The sequence below is a fragment of the Triticum urartu genome, chromosome 5A (genome assembly GCF_056163025.1).
Source record: "Triticum urartu cultivar PI428250 chromosome 5A, HENAU_Tu73, whole genome shotgun sequence".
In the NCBI taxonomy this organism is placed as follows: domain Eukaryota; kingdom Viridiplantae; phylum Streptophyta; class Magnoliopsida; order Poales; family Poaceae; genus Triticum; species Triticum urartu.
Genome location: NC_141877.1, coordinates 543,773,452 through 543,797,291, shown reverse-complemented (window position 1 = coordinate 543,797,291; position 23,840 = coordinate 543,773,452). Strand labels below are relative to the sequence as shown.

The following is a 23,840-nucleotide window of genomic DNA, read 5'->3' as shown; positions in this document are numbered from 1 at the left end:
ACATTAGTTGCATGCATATATGGTGGATTTGTCTAAGTATACGTCAGTTTGAGCTACTCTACTTAATTTGCAAATTTGTTTATGCATAAATGCATTCATAGCAAAAAAAGAAAATACATTCACCGTATGAGTATATATACGGTATATATGCCGTTGCAACTATTTATTCATCTGATACGAGATGAAATGTAATATTTGTTCTATTTTTTTTTTCATGGATGTGGATTCTTAACTGCTACTCTCCATGGCTTGTAAGGATCGGAATTGCTATTTCTCAATTGATTGTGTCTCAATTAACTCCTAAATCATGCAATAGTTGATTCTTGCAGTTTTTTAGTTCTTTTTTAGCTTTTCCCTCGTCACAAACGTTTTATGCCTTTTTAATCTAAAAAATGTTTTATATCTTTTTATGGGCACTTATTTTAGTTTTTGACGCATAACTATAGTTGCATCCTTGTAACCCAGTCTACCCAAAGGCAACATAGCCAATGACGGCATGACATACGAGCGCGTATGCTCGTATGACGCTTGGGCAGAAGCGACCGAAGATCCAGAGCGCAAGACGATGTTTCATACGAACATGAGCGCTTGTATGCGCACTCGTATGGGTGGGTGCCGACACTATGTACTATGACAGAGCGAAAGACGGTGGACCATACAACCATGAGTGGTCGTAAATGCCCTAGTACCAGGTCAAGAAAATACCCAAAAAAAAATCTTCGAGCCAAGGTAAGTGGGTTATATTTTAACCATCCGTTTGCATTTTAATGTTTATTATTCACCTCCACACCCTCCGAACCAATAAATCTTTGTAGGTCTTCATGTTTCTTTTATTTGTTTTTCCTTCTTTTTATCTTGTGTGTTATTTTTACAAAGGTTTGGACCTAGTGTGGTGAGATGTACGGTATGGTGCCAACGGTATGCAAACCCTCACAAGCCACTTGGCTGCCTCGATTCAAAAATATATTCAACTACAAGTATCAAAGAACGTTCTATGAAGTGTAGTACATGTCCTTTATGGGAGAGGTTATTAGCGCCACAATGGTAAAAGTTTTATTACCCTTTCTTACATCTAAGCTTAGGGAGGTAAGAACTTTCCATACTCTCCTTTAATAAACTGCACTTTCTCTTTTTATTTCATAATTTTCTTAGGATTGGTTCTTGCAAATTTCTTAGCTTTGGGAAGTTATTTTTGCATGTGTAGAGTTTTCTGTGATGATCTTCATCTGATAGATACTATGCAATCATGTGTCCCGCTATTTGACATGCTTGCTTAAGTTTGATTATTTTGTATTTATGCAAGGGAATTACTTGCTCAAGTTAGGCCCCACATTGCCAAGTTAATGTTTTTATGCACTTTGTTCAATCTTTTGCTTAGCTTGGGAACAATCTTGTGATCCTCTGAAAGATATTGCCATTATCTCTACTTTTACAAAAGGAAAAATATATATAATGGTTGAATAAAAAGTTTGACACTTGTTAGAATTGTTATAAAAGAAAATGTTATGGAATAGCTCAACCCATGGTGTTTGAAACAATAGTCTTGGTGGTCCTTGCTTTGTGTGTTGTTTATACGGAATAGGTATCCCATAGTATTTAAGATTATGCCAAAATCTGTTTTGCAATACATCACACTTTAGCTTCTTGCTGGTTCCATGGCCTTGTCACTATATGTGTGTACGCACGTAAATGTGTTTTGTCACCTCTCTTGATGTTATGTCAATAACTCCATTGCCAATGAACGATCCACCTGAGTTTCGGCTTGGATTTCGGCTATGAGTCTGTTAACGTTCTACAGTGTATATTATTTGGCTTTCTCTTGAACAGTGTGTGTATGTGGTAATAAATGAGTATTAATCGCAAGAGCTCGAAAAAGACAACATATTGGTCCACGGTACTCAATATTAAGCCGCAACGAAACCTCACATATATCACCTTTTGGCATAATCTTGAGAACTAAGAGATGCCTATTCTGGATGCACCACAACTAAAGTAAGTGTCTCGAGCCTTGACTTGAGAACATTAGTGGGCATGAATGAAAATCTCTATATCTTGAATTTTCAACAACTCTCTTTACTCAAGTTTGTTTAAAAAGAAAAACAACAAAAAGAAATGAATAAGCTATTAAGTAAGAGGATCCAAGTATTGGATTCATGCTAGATTAAACTTTGACAATGAGCATATAAAGTTTTGTTGAAGCTCTAGTGGTTTGGTTATCAAAATATAGATTACCTAGTTGAGAATGGTCTACCTTGTATAAATATGATCCATCTTGCTTGTATGTTGTATAGAAGACAAGGATGCGCCTATTGGTAATATTCTTATTGATCATCTAGATGAATAAATTTGGTTTATCAACCTTTTTGCTTGAGGATGAGAAAGGTTTAAGCTTGGAGAAGTTGATGATTGGATTTTATGCATACTTTTTAGAGTATATTTTAGTGCCAAAATCCCTCATATCATATCCATCTAGCACTTATACATGTCCCCAATGCATAGTTTTCGGTGTTTACTCGCTTTATCAGTTCATTGCACAACTTTTATTTCTATTTAGTTTTTATTAGTTTACCTTTGTTTTGTGGTCTTTGTAGGTGTATTAGGATGTTCGTGGACTTGGCACATCTAAAGAACCAAGTTGGGAGTCAAACCGGAGAAGTTCCAGGCACCAGATGAAGGCCCTATGGAATTTTGATGTTTTGACATTTATTAAAGTGTCTGACTTGAAGATCCAAGACCAATGACGCATCGGGCTTTTTGCTAGCAATCCAACGAGTCCAAGAACGTCAAAATCGGAGTTCATATGAAGAAATGGCAACTAACATACGAGAGTGCTCCTGAAATCGAGAACGTATGATGGCCTTTGATGCGAGCATAGCCGCTCGTATGGGGGCTCGTATGATCTTCAGACAACTTTGTAAATTGGCAGAACTTTCCTGATCTTGCTACAATTTTGTCCCGGGTTGTTCCTATGGTATCCTTGGCAGATAAGTCATCCTTTTGGGCATGGATTTGACTCCCCGAGCCCTTGGATGAAAGGGAGGATGCTACATCAACGAAGGAGACCCGAGGAGGCATCCTATATGAAGAGCTCCAACCCTAGCCGCCATGATCATCATCCTCATCCACCACAACTCCAACCAGCTACCGAGAGGATCTTCCTCCATCACCATCACCACGAAGGCCACACAAGAGGGGGATAAGGAGGCACCGCTACCATCACCAGGCATCGGCCTTAGGCTGGGCGCGCCATTTCCCATCCCCATCTCCATCTCCATCCTCGCACTTGTATTTTGTAAGATTGAACATGTTGATGCGAGCAATGAATCATTCCTCTTTGTGTGTAATCATCTATGTTTGAGTAATTGATCCGGTTCTAGGTTGAGGTATGATCCAGTATGCACAACTAGTCTTCATGGCTTCGTTTAGTATTTACTCTCTTTCTCGTTGCATGTATGTTACTTGCACGTACACAGAGTAGATAGATGAACTTCATGATTCTTTGGTTCTGTTGTGTATTATTAGCAGTCGTGTGTGACCATGACGCGATGTTATGTCTAGTAAACCAAGGAGTGACAGACAAGGGATGCAAACCATAGGAGAACAGTTAGTAGTCTATAATACTTGCATGCCACTGAGACGCTCCTCTAGCACTAGTGAGACCAAAAGCCTAGATACCGCCTTTTGCTATATTCAATCCTACAAGTACACCCCCTTTTACTTTGTGTTCTAGTTTAGTATATTTTCTGTCCTAGTTTGTAGTCTAGTTAAACCCCGTTTATTATTGTTCCCGTAGCAACCGATAGAATAGACTATTTTCAAGCTGTGGTTTGGGTGTGAACGTAGTTGCGGGGTTGATAGTGTCTTCCTATTAACTTCATATGGGTTCGACACTCTACTTATCAAGAAAGTGCTACAACAGCTCTATGCCCTTACAGGTCATCATTGTTCATGCCTATGTTTTACCGAACATACAGGGTTTCACGCATAAGGGAATCACGATTTGTTGATTGTTAATGGAGTGAGAGTTATGAAAAAATATTCTCGGAATAGTTTCGGTAACATAAGAAATAGTTTGAGAGAGTTCCAAAAGAGTTTCAGATGTTTCCAGAAATGTTCTAGGAGGTCATGTGAAGGTCCTAGGAACTTTTGGTGATGTCGAGAAGGTTATGGAACCTTCCGGATAAATCCAAAGGGTTCTTGGTGCGAGGACACCTTGGTTGGGCCAATGGGTAAGGCCCACGAGGCCTTTAGTCGGTGCAAAGGGGGGTTTTGCGGAGGGTAGGGGCTAGACGCTAGGGTCCCTAATGTTTTCCCCCTTGGGCCAAACGCCGCGGTCTATGTAGTTTCCGAAAACGCCTAGAACCTTGGCATTTCGTGTTGGAGATCGAGGAGGACTCTTCCTCACGGTCCAAACCGATTTTGGGGATGCCCCCTCCCCAAGTTGCAACACCAGGGATCAACATATAAATAGATGGGCAGGGGTAGCCCCTAGAACACAATTTTTGGAGCCTCCTCTAGTTCTTTAGTTCTAGTTATAATTTAGAGTTGATCTAATTGGAGCTAGACTTAGTTCTCTCTAATCCTCATAATAGAGAAGCTCCGTGTGGTTAGCTCCTCCTCCCTCTAATTCTCCGACGACAACTAGCTCTAGACGGAGAAGCGTTGCCGGATCATGAAGCATGTATGCCTGCAATCCGTAGAGAGGTTGTGCTTTTGGTATTTAGTTCAAGGGATCATCCATGAACGGTTCAAGGGACTTCATCAGTGATCTAAACCAACTCTTCTTCCGCCACAACTCAAAGTTGGTAATGATCCGATCTAAACCTCTAATGCATCTTTATAGTGTTCCCGGAATCATGACCATGGGGCGAGTTTTTTTTTGTTTTCTACTACTTTTCCAACAACCATGGGTCGCCAAAATAGACTAGACAATGGTTGTAGGATAAGATAGAGATCACGAGAGGGGCGGTCCGGGTGCGGTGGTCGGAGCGCTGTCTAGTGGCCTTGTAGGGGCTTATCATCGATCTGTATCATGTGATTGGTACATGGGGAGGTGCCACTGTGATCATGCTCTGGGAACTAGCAACGATGATGAATCTCGTTAACAAAACATCGCATGTCCTGTCTACTTTTCTGCAATGACATATTCGCATATTTTCTAACAACGCATACATGCATCGACCAAAAAGTGATTAACCAACAAGATTGACTGAACTCCTTGTTTGCAGCTCAAAGTGAACGACGCCCACTTTAGTGTAACTAGACAATACCCGGCGCGTTGCTGTGAGAATCGATTGCAGTATATGTTAGCGACTTGAGTGTATGAAACCTGCATAGTTGAATTAATAATATATGAACTAAAACCAAGAATGAGTATTATATATTATATTTGATTATTGTGTAGTCGAAATATATTGTGAATATAAGTGGCCTAATTTAGTGGAAAGCATTTTTCCATGCATATTGAGTGGACCTTTGATGAGGTGACATGTGTCGTGAGCTAGGATGTGTGCATCAGATCAACTAATAGTGGTAAACTTTTCTCATGCATCTTCTGGTGGGTCTATGATGAATAATAAAGGTAATGGGGATGACCTATTTAGGTTTGTAGAATTAGTTGTCCTAACCATATACTTCCTCCGTCCGAAAATACTTGTCATCAAAATGGATAAAAAGAGATGTATCTAGAACTTCTAGATACATCTCTTTTTATCCATTACATCTCTTTTTATTCATTTTGATGACAAGTATTTCCGGACGAAGGGAGTACATACTTAGACAGCAGAGTGAATGTATGGAGAGAGAAATGAGTATATTCATATCCACCGTTGTCATTAGGGTTTTGGCTTTGGGCATGTCTTCTCCGTTTACTTTGACGTGAGGTCCGGTTTTTTTCCAGCTATTTCTTGGAAGTTGCTTGCTTGCTCACTCAGCTGCAAGACATCGCCTTGGAGGCTCGGAGAAGGCCCAGTAAGCTAGTAAGCTATACTACACAAGAGTCACAGTCTCACAGATACCATTGATAGACTAGACGTTTACTGATCACACCCAACTCAACATAACATAACGCAACACATGGGTGGCAGAAAACTGACCCTTATTTACGGTGACACAGGTATTTCTCTCACCAGGATGCATCGTGGATGGACGGTCACGAATTAGCATCGAAAGTTCAGCCGGGATTAACGGACACTGACAGATCCATGCTTGGTCTCCAAAGTCGATACGCTACATAATGACTGATGACAAGCAACGATCATGCTGAGCGATCCAATCCAAGACATGCAGTAGCGTATCTCCGCCAATGAGTGTGCGTTGGTGGGCCATACATGCATGCTCAAAAGTGAGCTAAGGCATTCAGTAACTCCCCCTGCTGAGCAATCCCAAGTCCCGAGAGCATCTTCAGCCGCGCCTTCAACAAGGCCTCCCAAGCGACTTTTCGGCCGTCGGCGTTAAAAAATCGGCCCAGTCACGTCTCCAATGGCCCATTTTTCGTCGGCTCGGGTCAAAATTGGCGCCGGCGGACCCAACCCGAACCGGGCGTGCTGGGGAGCGTTCGGGGCGCCGGGCGAATCATTTTTGACGCGAAACAGCCGCTGGCCCTCCTTGCCAGCGACTCGTCTCTCTTCTCGCCGATTCGTCGTCCTCATCGCCTCGTTTCCCGCGGCGAATCAATGTCAAAGCTGCCGCGCGCTGCCGCGCCGGTCAGCCTCCTCCATTGATGCCTCACGGGCGGCGCAGTGAAGACCGGACGACGCGCGTCCCCTCGCCTGCAACGCGTACACGCGGCGGCCACGCGTACGCGCGGCGCCTCCGCCTATTAAGCCGACCCCAGCGCGCCGGTGACACGCACAGAGTCTCCACCGCCGACGCGACATTTCTCCCCCTTTCCTCCCTCTCCTCTCGCCGTCTCCAGTTCAAAGCATGACCGAGCGCTTCCCAGGCGACGGCGCGGCGGCAAACGGCTTCGGTCGCCGCCACCTTCACGAGGACGAAACTCGGCTCCTCTTCGAGGCCGAGTACACGGTCCCGCCGGACATGCAGGTGCCCGAGTCGTGGAGGATCAGCGCCGGTGGGGTCCCGGTGCCACCACCGCCCACCGGGGTGGCGCGGCGTGCAGAGATCGCGCGTATCCGCGCCTCTCTATCGCGGGCGGCGAGGGAAGGTCCACGGTACATCCCTGACAGCCCGCTCTGGGAGCCCTACTTCCGTCGCCGCCACGCCGAGCAGCTCGAGGCCACCAACGGCGTCGTGCCCTCCGGCGGGCTCAACTTCGAAGACCGGCGCCGATGATGGGGCGTGACCGGCCGCACGCTGGAGGCCGTCCTCGAGTACATCGAGGGCAGCAACACGCCGAGGCTGGAGTACCCCACTCCCCCGTCCATCTCTCGCCAGCGTGGGAGCTCGTGGACGCCGAGGCGCATGGACCCGGGGGCGTCCTCCTCCTCGTCCGTCCGCTCGTCCGACTCTCCCTGTCTCCGCCCCGTCAAGCTGGAGCCTCAGGACACAGCTGTCAGCGCGCGCACCCGCAGCTCCGGCGTCCGCATCGACGACTCCGCCCCCGCCACTGGCCGCCTCGTCCTCGTCAGGCCGAAGCCGGAGACGGGCCTCCCTGCGGAGTACGAGGAGATAGCCCGGCGTGGCTTCTCCGACGAGGACGCCCTACGGTGGGCGCGGGACGACTACCTCTGCGACGAGATGGTCCGGCAGCGCCGGGCCCTGGAGGAGATAGCCGCCCGCAAACGTGGGCACGAGGACGAGCACGGCGTCGGGATCCTCGACAGCGACGACGACGAGGATGCCCCCGGACCGTCCAACCCGCCGCGCCAACCGGGAGGGGGGGTTGCAGCAGGGACGGCGGCCGCGGAGGAGGCGACGACGACGGCGACTATACGCGGTTCTACAGCCTCCTCGGCATGTAGAACTGCAAGGGCGGCGGGCGGCGAGGAGCGGCGAGGGAGAAGGCGAGGAGCAGCCTACTAGCGTTTTTTCCTCTTTTATAAAATATTTTAAATATGTACAAACTCGCCGAAGTTTGGTTGAATTTGCGTCGTGTTTGTGCCAAAATTAAAATTTTCAAAAAAATATGGGCGCCGCGACTGGGGGGCATCACGCCCCCAGCACGCGGTTTGCACCGGTACACCTCCAGGGGGCGATTTTTAGCGCCTCCTGGAGGGCAACGGCTGGAGCTGCTCTGATTAATCTAGCTAGCCTGTCTAGCATGTGACTAACACTAACACGGAAAAAAAAAACAATGTGGCACACTCAACTCATTGGTTCCGAGCAATTGTCCAAATCTATCTCTGTATCCATACGCAGGAGATCTGGAATTTATATAAACCCATCTATCGGCTCTTCTTGAACCTTCATTCTAAAAAAACATCTATCTATCTACCTCCATACATCTATAGCTAAGTAGCTAAGGGCAAGGCCGGCCACTGGCGTGATGCCGCCCCCTTCTTTTCCTTTTCTCTTCTTCCCCCAGTAGATCTCTTCTCATAGCTTGATCCCGTCCTGTGTCCCCTTGATCCTCTGTTCTTGCCATCCCTCGTTCAGCTTCTCTCACCGGCGGGGAGGCCGCTAGCTACAGAGACTGGTGTTTGGCGGCGATTCCCGACGATTGTCCGGCGACTGATGTTCTGCCGTTCCTCCCTGCTTCCCCTTCTTGGTCTGATCTTTCTCTTCCCCTTCTGGATCTGATCTTCCTCTTCCCTTTTTTCTCTTGGACATCTCTAGATCCCCTTTCTCTATTGCCCTGTTCTTGTTGCTTCCTCGACCCCCCGCCCATCTCAAACTGATTTGATTCTCCCCTTCTCCTTTCTTACTCGATTTCTCGCTCTCGCATCTGCGTCCGGCAGCTGTCCCGTCTCCGTTTCTCCCGCTTCAGCCACCAAAGCCTTGCACCGCCGCCGCATCCCGCTGACCTTGGCCCGCTCGTCAGCGCAGAGTGATCTGGTTGTTTCCGGTGCGCTTCTCCCAGCTCTTGCTGTTGTGCCTTCACACCTTGCTCCGCCGGTTCCTTTGCAAATCGACCTTAGCAAATCAGAGCATCTGCTGGATTTGGTCGGAGGGGCGCTCTCCGCTTCTTGGGGAGCGGCGCACAGCCCTATCATGGATCGCATTAAGTTAGCTAGGTAGAGCTAACTTAATGCGATCCACCAAGGCGCATGTAACCTTTGTTTCGGAAATCAAATCATCCAAAGTTCGTTCTGTTGATCTTGTTAATAGGTTTGATGTTACCGATGGTTTTGTTGTTCCTTCTAGAGGTGCTTCGGGAGGTCTTTGGCTTATGTGGACTGATGATCTTAAAGTCTCTGTTCATAGTTCTGCTTTCCATTATATTTTAGCTAAAGTAGTTCATCTAGCTTCGGGGGTCAACTTTTGTTTAATTTGTATATACGGCGACCCATATCATAGGCAGACTCCTGGCATTTGGGATCAAGTTTCTTATTTTGTGTATGATAATCCGGGCATGCCGATGTTGTGTATGGGAGACCTGAATGACATCCTGTATGATATTGATGGTTGTAATGGAAATGTGAATTACTATCGTATGCATGCTTTTCGTTCTCTTGTGAAAAAATGTGGTTTGTTTGATATAGGTTATAGTGGGCCTGCTTATACTTGGAGTGGTAGACAAAACACTTCCAATCCTATTTATAAACGCCTTGACCGTTGTTTGGTTAATTCCGAATGGTGCATGCATTATCCTAATACCAAAGTTCTTAATCTGCCTATCATTTTGAGTGATCATGCTCCCATTTTACTGTCTACTGAAGGTAATTTTGTCAAACCTAAGTAGACCTTCAAATTTGAAAATTGGTGGCTGTTAGAAAAGGATTTTTCTGCTTTTGCTAAATCAGCTTGGACTAATTGCTCAGCTCAATCTTTTGCAGCCAAAACTTCCTCTTTAGCCGGGTCACTTAAAAAGTGGTGTAAAAGGAAGAAGCCCCTCCAACAGGACCTTCATGACCTTGAATTGAGTATTAACCAAATACAACAACTTCCCTTGCAGCAGCAAGATCATGCTTTAGAAAGTACTCTCACTATCAGGTATGAGCAAACTCTCTATAAGCTTAATCAGTTTTACAAACAAAGAAGCAAGAAAGGTTGGGCTAAAGATGGAGACCGCAATACTAAATTTTTTCATCAAGCTGTGGTCAAGCGTAGAAAGAGGAATACTGTTTGTTTTGTTAAGGATGAAAAGGACATGATGCAATTTAAGCCCACTGCTATCACTAACACTTTTGTTAGCTATTTTCGATATATATTTTCTTCTCCCAACAATAATTCTGAGAGACCTTACCCTCATTCTTATTGGCCTAATGATTCCCTAGATCCTACTTATGCTCTTCCAGATAAATAGGAGGTATTGCAGATTCTCAAGGAGATGAAATTAAATGCTTCTCCAGGGCCGGATGGGTTCAATGTGGAGTTCTATTTGGCAGCTTGGGACTGGATAGGTGATGAAGTTATGCAACTTGTCATTAATTTTTATAATACTGGTATTTTGCCTCCTCATATTAATGACACAAATATTGCACTTATTCCAAAAAAACTTGAGCCTCATGTTCCCATGGATTACTGGCCTATTAGTCTTTGTAATGTTGTGTATAAGATCATTGTGAAGTCTCTTGCTAATAGGATTAAATTGCATTTGCCTAATTATATTGATCCTGCTCAGCAAGCTTTTATTGAGGGTAGACGCATTAGTGATAATATCATCATTGCCCAAGAAATCACGCACTCTTTCTCTCTTAAATCTTGGAATCATAATGCCTTTATGCTTAAAATTGATTTGGCCAAAGCTTTCGATTGTTTGGAATGGAATTTTATAGTGGCTGCTCTTACACATAAAGGGTTGCATGGTCATTTCATTAACTTGGTGCATGCTTGTATTTCTTCTCCCATGTTCTCGGTCTTGATTAATGGTCAGCCCTCGCGTAAATTTAGAAGCTTCAGAGGTATCCATCAGGGTTGTCCCATGTCACCTTATTTGTTTGTCATCGCTATCAATGAATTGTCTCTTGCTCTTAATGAGGCTCTGGCTGCTCACCATTTGCAGGGAATTTCTCTTGGACCAAACTGCCCTCCTATTCACTCTTTGTTGTTTGCAGATGATTTGTTGGTTTGTGGACAGGCAAGTCTTCAAGAGGCTCATTCTATGGCTCAAATCATTAACCATTTTTGTGCCATCTCAGGACAAACTCCAAACTGGGCTAAATCAGCAATTCTTTTCAGGTCTCACGTTCCTCAAACTATAATTCATGCTATTAAGCAGATTTTCCCGGTTTCTAACTTGGATAGCAGTTTTGTTCATCTTGGTCATCCTCTTGTGCTTCCAGCTAAGAATAGAGCTTCGGCTTACAACTTTGTCATTGAAAAATTTCTGAATAAGCTGCCTACTTATAAAGCTAACATGCTTTCCCATGCTGCCAGATTAGAATTGATTCGTTCAGTTTTCTCGGCTATACCTGTTTATTATATGGCTAACATCTTATTTACCAAGAAGTTCATAGCTAAACTTACTGCAATCATTAGGAATTTCTGGTGGACAGGTGTTCGAGAAAGTGATTCCAAAAAGAGCCTTTGCCTCCGAGCTTGGAAGGATATTTGTAACTCTGAGGAAGAGGGAGGATTAGGAATAAGGAACTTGAAGGCTATCAATGAAGGTCTCCTTCTCACAGCTGCTTGGAGATTAGCTAAGTCTCCTTCTTCTCACTTGCATCTTGTTCTTAAGGCTAAATACTTTCATAATGCCTCCATATGGACAGCCTCTCCTAATTCTGCTAAGTCGGCCTTTTGGGCTTCTATTCTTAAAATTCTACCGAAACTCAAAGCCCATTCTTTTTATCAATTATCTCAAGGCAATATCTCAATTTGGAGCACTCCTTGGTGCTCTCTTTGGAGATCAGTTCATGATTGTCTTATTCATCAACGACATGGTTTTCAATATCCATCTTTAGTTAAAGATCTTTGGCTTCCGGACCAAAAAACTTGGAATCATGACTTGGTTTGCTCTCTTTTTCAAGAACCTTTGGCCTCTCTTATTGTGCAAACAGATATTATTGATGATGATAGTCCGGATACGCTTTGTTGGGATCTCACTCATAATGGTATTTGTTCTTCAAAATCTGCCTATAAACTTTGTTTGCAAGAAATTCAGGCCATTCCCCGAAATGCACCTTCTATTGTTCCTTTGGATCTCTCAAATCTTCTTAAACTCATTTGGAAACAAAAGGATATGCTCCCAAAAGTTAAAACTTTTGCGTGGAGACTTCTTAGGAGGGCTCTTCCTACAGGGTTGAGGGCTGGTAGATTTTCCATTCATATTTCAAAAACTTGTTGCCGATGTGGTCAACAAGAGGATGAGGTCCATCTGTTTTTCATGTGCTCTTTTTCTCGTGCAGCTTGGTTTTCCTCTCCTTGGTTTGTTCGTTCGGATGCTTTAGTCCAGGGGCATTCCACCTTGCATTCTGTTATTGATGTTCTTCGCATGAGGCATTCATATGGTTCTCTTTCTAACATTTTTACGCTTCTTTGGTGTCTTTGGAAAGCAAGGAATGATTTTCTATTTCATAGGGCGAAATCTCTTCCTCATCAAGTTCACATTGTTGCTCTTGCATTAACCTCTAATGTGTATGACAATGCCCTTCTCTTGAATCAGACTCCAACTCCAACTCAGTTGTCTTCTAATCAAATTCCTTTGCCTGGTAGAACCCTTAGGTCTGATTTGTTGGCTGATGGGGCTAAAATCTATTCGAATGCAGCTTTTAGGACTAAGAAAATTCCAGGTTTGTTGCAAGGACAGGTTGGCACAGGTGTGGGAATCTTTATTTCCTTACCCTCTAACGGAGGAGAGATCAATGTGCAAGTGCAAGCTTCAGCTCCTCCAACTTCTACTCCTCTGCAAGCGGAGGCTCTTGCACTAAATTTTGCTGCTTATCTTGCATCTCAACTCAACATTGCTCAGGCTACTTTTCTGACGGACTGCTTGGTTTTAGCAGGGGCTGCTGCTCTAGGTAATGTCTCCACTTCTGAAACTCCATGGAGTATCAGGAAATCTTTGGCTAGTTTTTTTGAGACTACTTATCAGCTTCAGCCAAAGGTGTTTCACATTTCTAGGGAGATCAATGGTATTGCTCATAATCTTGCTCAACAAGTTTTCCGTGCTATTGGCGACACTCGACTTTCTTGTTTTGCTGCAAGACACAATTATGGTCTTTGCCCAATACTGCCTCTTCTTGAAAATTTTCAGATTCAGGGCTTTAGAATTCATACAGTTCACTGTTATTAATTTTCTCCCTGTAGGTTTTGGTGTGGCAAGTTTTTATCTCAGTTATAGATGGTAGCCTGGACTTGTTCTTTGTTTCTTCTTGAGCTCTGCCTTCTCTCTGTACTTTGTGTTGTGCTTGGTTTTTATTCGTTTGCAGATCTCTGGAGTTTGATGCTATAACGCGAAGCTGGAGTACATCAGTTTCTTATTTTGCAGGGTTTTCATCTTGGTTGCAGATGTATTTTGCTGTTTCTACAGGACCTTGACATGCTTGCTTCAAGAAAGATGGCAGTGAAGCAAAAGACAACAGCAATTCATAGTTTCAGATTCAGAGTGTTCTTGTGCTAGAGTGTTCCTGTGCTAGTTCTGACCATGTTGATCATGGTGTAGTGGTCATTCCCACTATGCCTCATATAGGGTCTTTCTTCAGCTCTCTTTTCTAAATACTGCTGCTACTCCTCTCTACATCTTCAGCAGATCTATATAATTCTCTTTGTACTTTCTCTACGAGCTGAATGAATTTGGCACTTCGGTGCCTTTGCTTGTTCAAAAAAAAGTAGCTAAGGGCACACGCGTAATTAAATTGTTCAAATCCTGTGGTTGAGTTGGTTAGGTGGACAATGGTAATCCCAACCCACCAGGGTTCAAATCCTGGTGCTTGCATTATTCCTGGATTTATTTCAGGATTTCCGGTGATGCGCTTTCAGTGGGAGGAGACGTTCCCGTCGACGACGAGGCGTCTACGGTGACTTCATAAATCTCAAAATGATATGCCGGCTCAGTCTCTCGGAGGTGCTCATAGAGATAGGGTGTGCGTGTGTGCGTTCATAGGGATGAGTGTATGCGCGTGTATATGAACGCTTGTGTCTGTACTGATGCTTAAAAAAAATGATTGATGGAGAACTACAACTGGTTGAAGTAGTTTGTATCCTTGAGATGGGAGGATTGGGTCGGGCCCTGGCCAGCCTAGGCCAAAAACGATTAACAGTGAAAAACAGCAGCAAAATAATAAAGGATTCCAAGGACCTGAACCTAGGCGCTATGTGGGCCTATCTCCGCCATGAGTTCACCGAAAGATCAAGATCCTTGCATTGTGTGTACATCATGGCATCTATGTTGCAGGGAAAATCTATTTGAAGGTTCCCAGTCGGTTTTTCCGGTTTCAGGAACCGTCTACAAGGTTCCTTGTTTGTTTTTTTATTTTTCCTTTTCTGTTATACTATTCTGTTTCTTTCTTTTTTTATTTTAAATTTTCATTTTTTCTGTTTCTGTTTCTTTTATTTTCTTCCTTTCTTCTTTGTTTTCGTTTTTTCCTTTTGCAAAAAATGTTGGTATTTTACAAAAAAAAAATCACATATCCATAAATTTTTCGGCAATTCAGAAAAATTTAGCAATTTAAAACAATTTGTTCATAAAATCCCAAAAATGTTCCAATCTTCAAAATTTGTTCACAAATCCAAAAACTGTTTCAGATTTCAAAAAATGTTCCCATTTCCAAAATTTGTTCACAAATTCAAAAAATGCTCTGGAATTTCAAAATGTGTTCCAATTTTTCAAAATATGTATGCGTTTTCCAAAAAAATATTCTCATTTTCAAAAACTGTTCACAGATTCAAAAGATTTTAGAGTATTAAAAAATGTTCTTGCATTCCCAAAAATGTCATGTTTTATTCATGTTTTAAAAATGTGTTTACAATTTCAATAAATATTCTGAATTTTAAAAAAATCGCATTTTCAAAAATTTCAGAGTTTCAAAATTTGTTGATGTTTTCAATTTTTTTGGAATGTTAATTATTGTTCTCACATTTCAAAAATTGTTTAGAATTTAAAAATGTGTTCTAATTTCTCAAAGTTTTTAGTGTTTTCAATAAAAATGTTTTAATTTTTCAAAAAAAGTTCATAGATCAAAATATGTACATGTATTCAAAAGATGTTCGCGTATTAAAAAGTTGTTTGCGGATTTCAAAATATGTTTGTGTTTCTATTTTTTGGAACTTTGAAATTTTTTCCTGTTTTCAAAAATTGTTCACAGATTAAAAAATGTTCGGGATTCAAAATTTGTTCAAATTTTCTTCTTATATATGGGGAGTAAAAAATGTTTCGAATTCCAAATATATTTTTGTTTTCAGAACAATATTCAGCATTTAATTGTTTTCCTAAATTTTCAAGAAACGTCTAAAATTTGTAAAGATTGTCTTAAATGTGCTGCTTCTGTGAGATTTAAAAAACAAATTGCGGTTCCTTTATAGCAGAAACAGCCGTCAGTTCTAGTGGCTAGTGGCAGGCAGCGACTCGCTCGTTTATGTTATTTTTTACGTCGCGGACCCCTTCGTTTCCTGTTAGTGGGCAGGCCCAGTCGCGGGTCTCTCTGTGCGTCTGCGCGCTGTTGGAAGCAAAGAGGGTCCAATAGGTGCTCCCATTTTCCACCTCGCCAACTTCCTCTTGACGAAACGTATGTTTCCTTCCATGTATATGTTCTTGGAAGTTTTGGCCTATTCGACTTGTTCCCTTGACTAATATTCCCTTTGTCCGAAAATACTTGTCCTCAAAATGGTTGTATCTAGATTTATTTTAATTATAGATACATTCATTTTATTCATTTCTGGGACAAGTATTTTCGAACGGAGGGAGTATTAATTGTGAAGCCAAGGCTTGACCAAACAATCATGTGCATGGAGCCTTCTATTGGAACTCTCTATAGCTTCTTCATATACACAGTTCCTAAAAAGAATCCATGTACGTACTCTGCAGCATGGCGCCTTTTGTTGGAACTCACTTTAGCTTCATCTTATACACATAGTTCCTAAAAAAAAGAGCACTTGTAGGTAGCATTCTAGTTGTGTAGTGTGTGTCGTTCTACTTAAAGTGGAGCCAAAAGAAAACCGGAATGACAACTGATTCAAGCTCGGCCAAACAGGGACACAAGGCATATTATGATATTTTTTTAACTATATTTAGCTCCTCCTGACATTCTTTCGATATTTTCTTACCAGTGTCAGTCTAATTTCTTCCATTAAGACGCATTGACCCACGTGGAGCGAGAGCTTAATTGGCCCGGCATGGCCATAATGGGCACATCGCGTAAGAGTGCAAGTGATTAAAAAAATCAAATTGGTTGCTGAAAATCTTTCTAGTGTACGTTTGTGCTGCCATTATGTGCGCATTGTGGCATCTATATTCCACCTCTCTTACTTCATCGACGAAATGCGTGTTTCCTTCCATGTATACATTCTTAGAAGTTTTGGCCTAATCAGTTTTTTCCCTTGTCTAAGATAAATTGTCAAGCCAGGGCTTTCATGTGCATGCGCCTTCTGTTGGAACTCTGTTTAGCTCTCCTTATACACAGTTTTTTTTTAAGCACCTCCTTATACACAGTTCCTAAAAACCTGTAGGTAGCGTTCTAGTTGTGTGGTGTGTGTCGTTCTACTAAAGTGGAGCAGAAAGAAAAAAAGGAAACACAACTGACTCAAGCTTGGCCAAACAGGGCCACAAGGTATATTACAATTTTTCTTGTTTGAACTATGTTTAGCTCCTCCCGATGTCTTTTCGATAGTTTTCTACGAGTCTGGGCCTAATTTCTTTCAGTAAGACCCACTGACCTATGTGCAGCCAGAACTTAATTGGCCTAGCATGGCCATAATGGGCACATCGCGTAAGCGAGCAAGTGATTGAAAAGAACACCGAATTGGTTGCTGAAAATGTTTCCAGTGTGTGTATGTGTTGGCATTTTGCATGCATCATGGCATCTATATTCCACCTCTCTTACTTCAATCAAACATATGTTTCCTTCCATGTATATGTTCTTAGAAGTTTTGGCCTAATCAGTTTGTTCCCTTGTCTAAGATTAATTGTGAAGCCAAGGCTTTGACTAAAGAGGGCTTTCATGTGCATGGCGCCTTCTGTTGGAACTCTCTTTAGCTTCTTCCTATAAACAGTTCCTATTAAGCACCCATGTACGTATTGCGTAGCATGGTGTCTTTCGGTGGAACTCTTTTTAGATTCTTATTGCACTTGTACACATGGTTCCTAAAGGAAAATAGCCCTTGTAGGTAGAGTTATAGTTGTGTGGTGTGTGTTGTTCTAAAAAAAAGTGGAGACGAAAGAAAACCGGAACCATAATTGATTCAAGCTTGGCCAAACAGGGCTTCAAGGTCTATTATGATTTTTCTTGTTTGAACTATATTTTGCTCCTCCTAACATTCTCTTGATAGTTTCTTACCGGTCTCGGCCTAATTTCTTTCAATAAGACACATTGACCTATATGGAGGCAGAGCTTAATTGACCCGGTGTGGCCATAATGTGCACATCGCATAAGCAAGAAAGTGATTCAAAAAAACATTCAATTGGTCGCTGAAAATCTATCTAATGTACGTACAAGCTGGCATTTTGTGTGCATCATGGCATCTATGGACATGGACCCTCTGACGTACCTATCCCTGCCTTACCCTGCCTTTGGGTCGCTGACAGGTGGGACCCATGCTTGGTAGGATCCACATGTCAGTGACCCAATGGTAGGATAGCCCACGTTAATTAGGGGATCCTCGTCCGGCATCTATATTCCACCTCTCTTACTTCCACTCGACAGAATGTTTGTTTCCTTACATGTATATGTTCCTAGAAGTTTTGGCCTAATTGGTTTCTTCCCTTGTCTAAGATCAATTGTGAAGCCAGGCTTGACCAAACAGGGCTTTCATGTGCACGGTGCCTTTTGTTGGAACTCATGTACGCACCGCGTAACATAGCGCCTTCTATTGAAACTCTCTTTAGCGTCTTCTATACTTATGGTTCTTAAATGAAAAGACCCCTTGCAGGTAGCATTCTAGTTTTGTGGTGTGTGTCTATCTACAAAAATGAAGCCGAAAGAAAACCGAAACCATAACTGATTCAAGCTTGGCCAAACAGGGCCTCAAGATCTATTACTTTTTTTTTCTGTTTGATCTATATTGAGCTCGTTGTTGAGGTTCTTTCAATGGTTTCTTTCGAGTGTCGCCAAGGAATATTACGTAGTGCGTAGCATGGCGCCTTGTGTTGTAACTCTCTTTAGCTTCTTCTTGGACGCATGGTTTGTAAGGAAAGAACTCGTGTACCTACGGCCTAGCATGGTGCCTTTTGTTGGAACTCTCCTTAGCTTCTTCAATTGGTTCAATGTACTTAGCATGGCGCCTTTTGTCGGAACTCTCTTTAGCTTCTTACACACAAAGTTTCTAAAAAAAGATCACTTGCATGTAGCGTGCTAGCTATTGGAATTTGTTCTACTAAAACCAGAGACTACACAAAACAGGAACGACAGCCGTCTTAAATTAGCAGTCTTCTGTTTGAACTGTGTTTAGCTTCCTATTGACGGAAAGGGGGTTCATTCCATGGTTTGTTAGCATTCCCGGCCTAATTCCACACGGCTATAGTGTGCACATTGACATTGATAGTGACATGCACTGGCGGAGCTTTTGCAAGGCCGAGTGGGCCGTGGCCCGCCCAGGTCTAGAGCTAATTTTATATATATATATATATATATATATATATATATATATATATATATATATATATATATATATATGTATGCTTCATACCCAGCCGGCCTGCCCAGCCCATCACCAGTACGCAGTGCAGCCAAAAATCGATACAACACACATGACACATCGTGAACGGTCAGCCTCTGCCTCACACAGCCACATTCGTTCCTCCCAAAGAAAAGCACACAACGAAGCTGCCGCTCACCGCCGGCTGCCGTGGCGCCCGTCGCTGCCGGCCACCGCCCACGGGCGCGGCGCACATTAGTCCCTCCCTTCCCTAATTCCCTTCATCCAACATTCAGACACCCCATCGGCCACAACCACTGCTTAGCCGACCCACGCGCGGACGCGCACATGCAGCCGCGAGCGGGGAGCCGGTAAGCCGGCGACGGCGGCGAGGGCGCGAGGCTGTAAATTGCCAGCTGGGCAAATCCTTCTCTGAATCCTTACAAGTTGCGCAGGTAAATCGACTTAAATCATTCTCAAGTTTTTTCCCCTGAATTGAACCTAGGTCATATTGTTCATTTATATTGAGTCATCCTCAAAATCCCCAGTTGGCTGAATATTTCACTGAAGATCATTGTAGTTTTACTGTCTAGTGTCCAAGACCACGGACCACAATAGATGGTTTCTAATTTAGTAGGCAAATTTTGTTTACACAATTGGGCAACTGGCCTTGCTGTAGCATAAATAATTCACTCCATTATGTTTACAGGTTACAAGTTGAGGTGTAGACAGCCATGGAATGTGTGAAGGAAAGGAATGCTGATTTATACACACAGCCTTGCCTGATGGTCAAATGCTCATCTTGTATTCAATGTGAACAGAAGGTGTACTGACTATATATATTGAAATAGTATATATGCTTTAGAATTTAAAAACTATTGTGCTCTCTGGCCCGCCCAACTTTTCTTTTCAAGCTCCGCCACTGGTGACATGTACCCGGTCGGCTTCAAATCGTGTCTCAAGCGTCTCAGGGTCTGGTTGCATCATATGGATTGAAAAGACATGAATGGAGAAGGGCGCTCATGAGTACTGCTACACGGACGACACTGTTCGGCCGATTTACAGACGACGCTATAAATCCAACCATGCATGGCTCAGAGCAAGTATCTAACAGCCGCTGGATAAAGTATCGTCTGCAAATCGGGCACGAAGTGTCGGCCGCAAAGTAGTTCCGGGCGCTCATAGTGTAGCAGCTAGTCATGGGAAGCGCATTTGTAGCATCCGGGTGCTCCACGCCTCTATATGAACATTAAATTCAAAACAATACCAAGAATTTGAAAAAAAAAGTCTGAGATTTTGAGATATCAAACCTGGGTTCACGATGTACTCCCGCGTGAAATTTTGCGAAAAAATACGAGGAAACGTATTCGTGACAAAAAAGACAAAAAAATCCTATGTGTAGAAAAAAAACTGTTTAGATGGATTTTTGTTAGGACAATATTTCCTTCTTCACGGATACATATTTTTTCACGAAATTTCACACGGGAGTAGATTGAGAATCCGGGTTTGATACCCCAAATTTCAGTTTTTTCTGATTTTTTTTGTATTTTTTAGTTTAATATTCGTATAAGGGTGTGGAGCACCCAGGAGCTCCTGTGTATTTTCCCTAGCCATGCGTGAATACAAACACGGAACATGTTATTAATGTTACAAAAGAAAAGAAAAAAAGTCCTTTATGTGAAAAGCAAAAATGTAGCGCCGCGAGAGAGTGTTTTTTTGAAAGAAAAAAAACGCCGAAGCAATGGCAACCCGGCTAAGAGCAACTCTAGCAGACCCCGCATCCGCCCCCGACCCGCAAAATAACCGCCAAAATGCGGGTACGGGCCGGAAAGCCTGCCCGATGCTACCTCTTGAGCACTGCGTTGGATTTCCTTGAAGAGTAAAGGGTGATGCAGCAAAGTAGCGTAAGTATTTCCCTCAGTTTTTAAGAACCAAGATATCAATCCAGTAGAAGGCTGCACGCAAGTCCCTAGTACCTGCACAAAACAAATAACTCTTCGTAACCAACGCAATAAGGGGTTGTCAATCCCTTCACAGTCACTTACGAGAGTGAGATCTGATAGATATGATAAGATAATATTTTTGGTATTTTTGTGATAAAGATGCAAAGTAAAATAAAAGCAAAGTAAGAAGCAAAGGAAATAACTAAGTATTGGAAGAATAATATGATGAAGATAGACCCGGGGGCCATAGGTTTCACTAGTGGCTTCTCTCAAGAGCATAAGTATTTTACGGTGGGTGAACGAATTACTGTTGAGCAATTGACAGAATTGAGCATAGTTATGAGAATATCTAGGTATGATCATGTATATAGGCATCACGTCCGAGACAAGTAGACCGACTCCTGCCTGCATCTACTACTATTACTCCACTCATCGACCGCTATCCAGCATGCATCTAGAGTATTAAATTCATGAAAACAGAGTAACGCCTTAAGCAAGATGACATGATGTAGAGGGATAAATTCATGCAATATGATAAAAAAACCATCTTGTTATCCTCGATGGCAACAATACAATACGTGCCTTGCTGCCCCTACTGTCACTGGGAAAGGACACCGCAAGATTGAACCCAAAGCTAAGCACTTCTCCCATTGCAAGAAAAATCAATCTAGTAGGCCAAACCAAACTGATAATTCGAAAATACTTGCAAAGATAACCAATCATACATAAAAGAATTCAGAGAAGATTCAAATATTGTTCATAGATAAACTTGATCATAAACCCACAATTCATCGGTCTCAACAAACACACCGCAAAAAGAAGATTACATCGAATAGATCTCCACAAGAGAGGGGGGACATTGTATTGAGATCCAAAAAGAGATAAGAAGCCATCTAGCTAATAACTATGGACCCGAAGGTCTGAGGTAAACTACTCACACTTCATCGGAGAGGCTATGGTGTTGATGTAGAAGCCCTTCGTGATGGATACCTCCTCCGGCGGAGCTCCGGAACAGGCCCCAAGATGGGATCTCGTGGATACAGAAAGTTACGGCGGTGGAATTAGGGTTTGGGCTCCGTATCTGATCGTTTGGGGGTACGTAGGTATATATAGAAGGAAGGAGTACGTCGGTGGAGCAACAGGGGGCCCACGAGGGTGGAGGGCGCGCCTGGGGGGGTAGGCACCCCCCTACCTCGTGGCCTCCTCCTTTGTTTCTTGACGTAGGGTCTAAGTCTCCTAGATCATGTTCGGTGAGAAAATCACGTTCCCGAAGGTTTTATTCCGTTTGGACTCCGTTTGATATTCCTTTTCACCCTAAAATAGGCAAAAAAAATAGCAATTCTGGATTGGGCCTTCGGTTAATAGGTTAGTCCCAAAAATAATTTAAATATGGATAATAAAGCCCAATAATGTCCAAAACAATAGATAATATAGCATGGAGCAATCAAAAATTATAGATACGTTGGAGACGTATCACCCGACCAGACCCCGCATCCCGCCTCGGCCCGCAAAAATTTTTAGGGGGCGCGGCAAATTCCCCACCCCAACCCGGGAAAACGCGGGTTTCCGCCTCGCTGCTGCGGTGCCCTGCATCACAGAGAAGTAGTTGGCGGGAGGGACATTTAGGCCCGCGCTCTTTTCCCCCTCCTCCCGCCGATGTCCGCCCTTGTTTCTGCCCGCCCGCCGCCGGCGATTCCGGCCATATCTGCGGGCGGAATCGCTCCGCGGGGCCGCCCCACACCCTCCCGCGCCGAGCCGCTGCACCGCCCCTCCGGATCCGGCGAGAAGAGCCGCCCCCCAGTCGCCGCCGCCACTGAGATCGACCACCGCCGAGCGCACCACCCTCTTCGCCGCCGACCGCATCAAACTCGCCACCGGTTAGTCCCTTTTTGTGATTTTTGCGAGTTGTGTAGTAGATTGACGCGCCGGTGTGCGTGTAGATGGAGTTGACCCCGTGCGAGAAGTTCTTGCTATCCGATTCGGTCGATTCGGACGACTCGGATGTGAAGACCATGCTTGCGACCTTTCGGCAGCAAACATTGGTCATGGCGCCTGCCGTGAAGGAGCATGAAGACGAGTATCGAAAGAGGAGACGAGGATCTACTGTCCAGCATCTGTGCATTCCGCGGAATCGCCATCTTGGAAACGAGATGTTGATGCAAGATTATTTTTCGGAGAATCCTACATATCCTGCACACCTCTTCCGCAGAAGGTACCGAATGCGCCGATCCCTTTTTGTGAAAATTGTGTTGCAACGCTCTCGTTTGTTTGCTAGGCTTGCTAGTGGTGATGCTCCTGCTTGCAACTACACTATCAATGGGCATGAATACACAAAGGGATACTATCTTGCAGATGGTATATATCCTCCTTGGTGCACATTTGTCAAGAGCATCAAAGAACCCAAAACAAAAAAATAATGTGAATTTGCAAGGGTGCAAGAGGCAGCCCGAAAAGACATTGAGAGAGTATTCGGTGTTTTGCAATCTAGGTTTGCCATTGTTCGTGGTCCTGCTCGTTTGTTGGATAAGAAAACCCTAAAAAATATCATGACTTGCCGTGTTATCTTGCACAATATGATTCTTGAAGATGAGAGAGGAATGAACTTAGAATTCTTTTACGACAATATGGGTAGCCGTGTCAAACCAGCTAGAGACCCAAACCGCATTAAAGCTTTTCTTCAGACATACAAGGGGATTGAAAATGCAGACACACACTTTCAGCTTCAGGAAGATCTCATTGAGCACCATTAGCAAAGGGCTGGACAGTGACTAATTTTTGTATTCATGACAAGTTTTGTATTGCATTATTTTAAGTTTGCTACGGTGATTTGAATAATTATTTGTAATGCGGATGATTATTGTTTTATGTTTGATTTGAATAATTCAGTTTTTTTTTATTGTTGAATTATGTTGGATTCGAGATTTGCGGGCTGATGATATACAGGGATGCAGCGGCGTAAAGAGCAGAACCTGCATAGCCGATCCGTAAAAAAACATATTTTGCAAATATATTTTTTTACGGATCCGTTTGAAGGATTTGCATCTGTGTCAGCCCACGCCGGCCTGTGAAAATTGTTTGCGCGAACTGCAAACGCGTTTTGCGGGT

At 43.4% G+C, this 23,840-nt stretch overlaps 1 protein-coding gene across 1 annotated transcript; it reads left to right on the top strand.

The window, feature by feature from the left end:
• The first annotated feature begins 12,244 nt into the window (after positions 1-12,244).
• LOC147972685 (uncharacterized) lies at positions 12,245-13,571 on the top strand. Its single transcript, XM_087523490.1, has 2 exons — positions 12,245-13,136; positions 13,513-13,571. The coding sequence occupies exons 1-2, from the start codon at positions 12,245-12,247 to the stop codon at positions 13,569-13,571; spliced, it is 951 nt and encodes a 316-aa protein (XP_087379616.1).
• Positions 13,572-23,840: the final 10,269 nt, after the last annotated feature.

What these genes read in the sequence shown, in the direction of transcription:
- LOC147972685 (XM_087523490.1), top strand. Translation starts at nt 12,245, where the DNA reads ATGCTCCCAAAAGTTAAAACTTTTGCGTGGAGACTTCTTAGGAGGGCT. An exon ending in CATTTCTAGGGAGATCAATG is followed by an intron (nt 13,137 to 13,512) that starts GTATTGCTCATA and finishes TCTTGGTTGCAG; the next exon opens with ATGTATTTTGCTGTTTCTAC.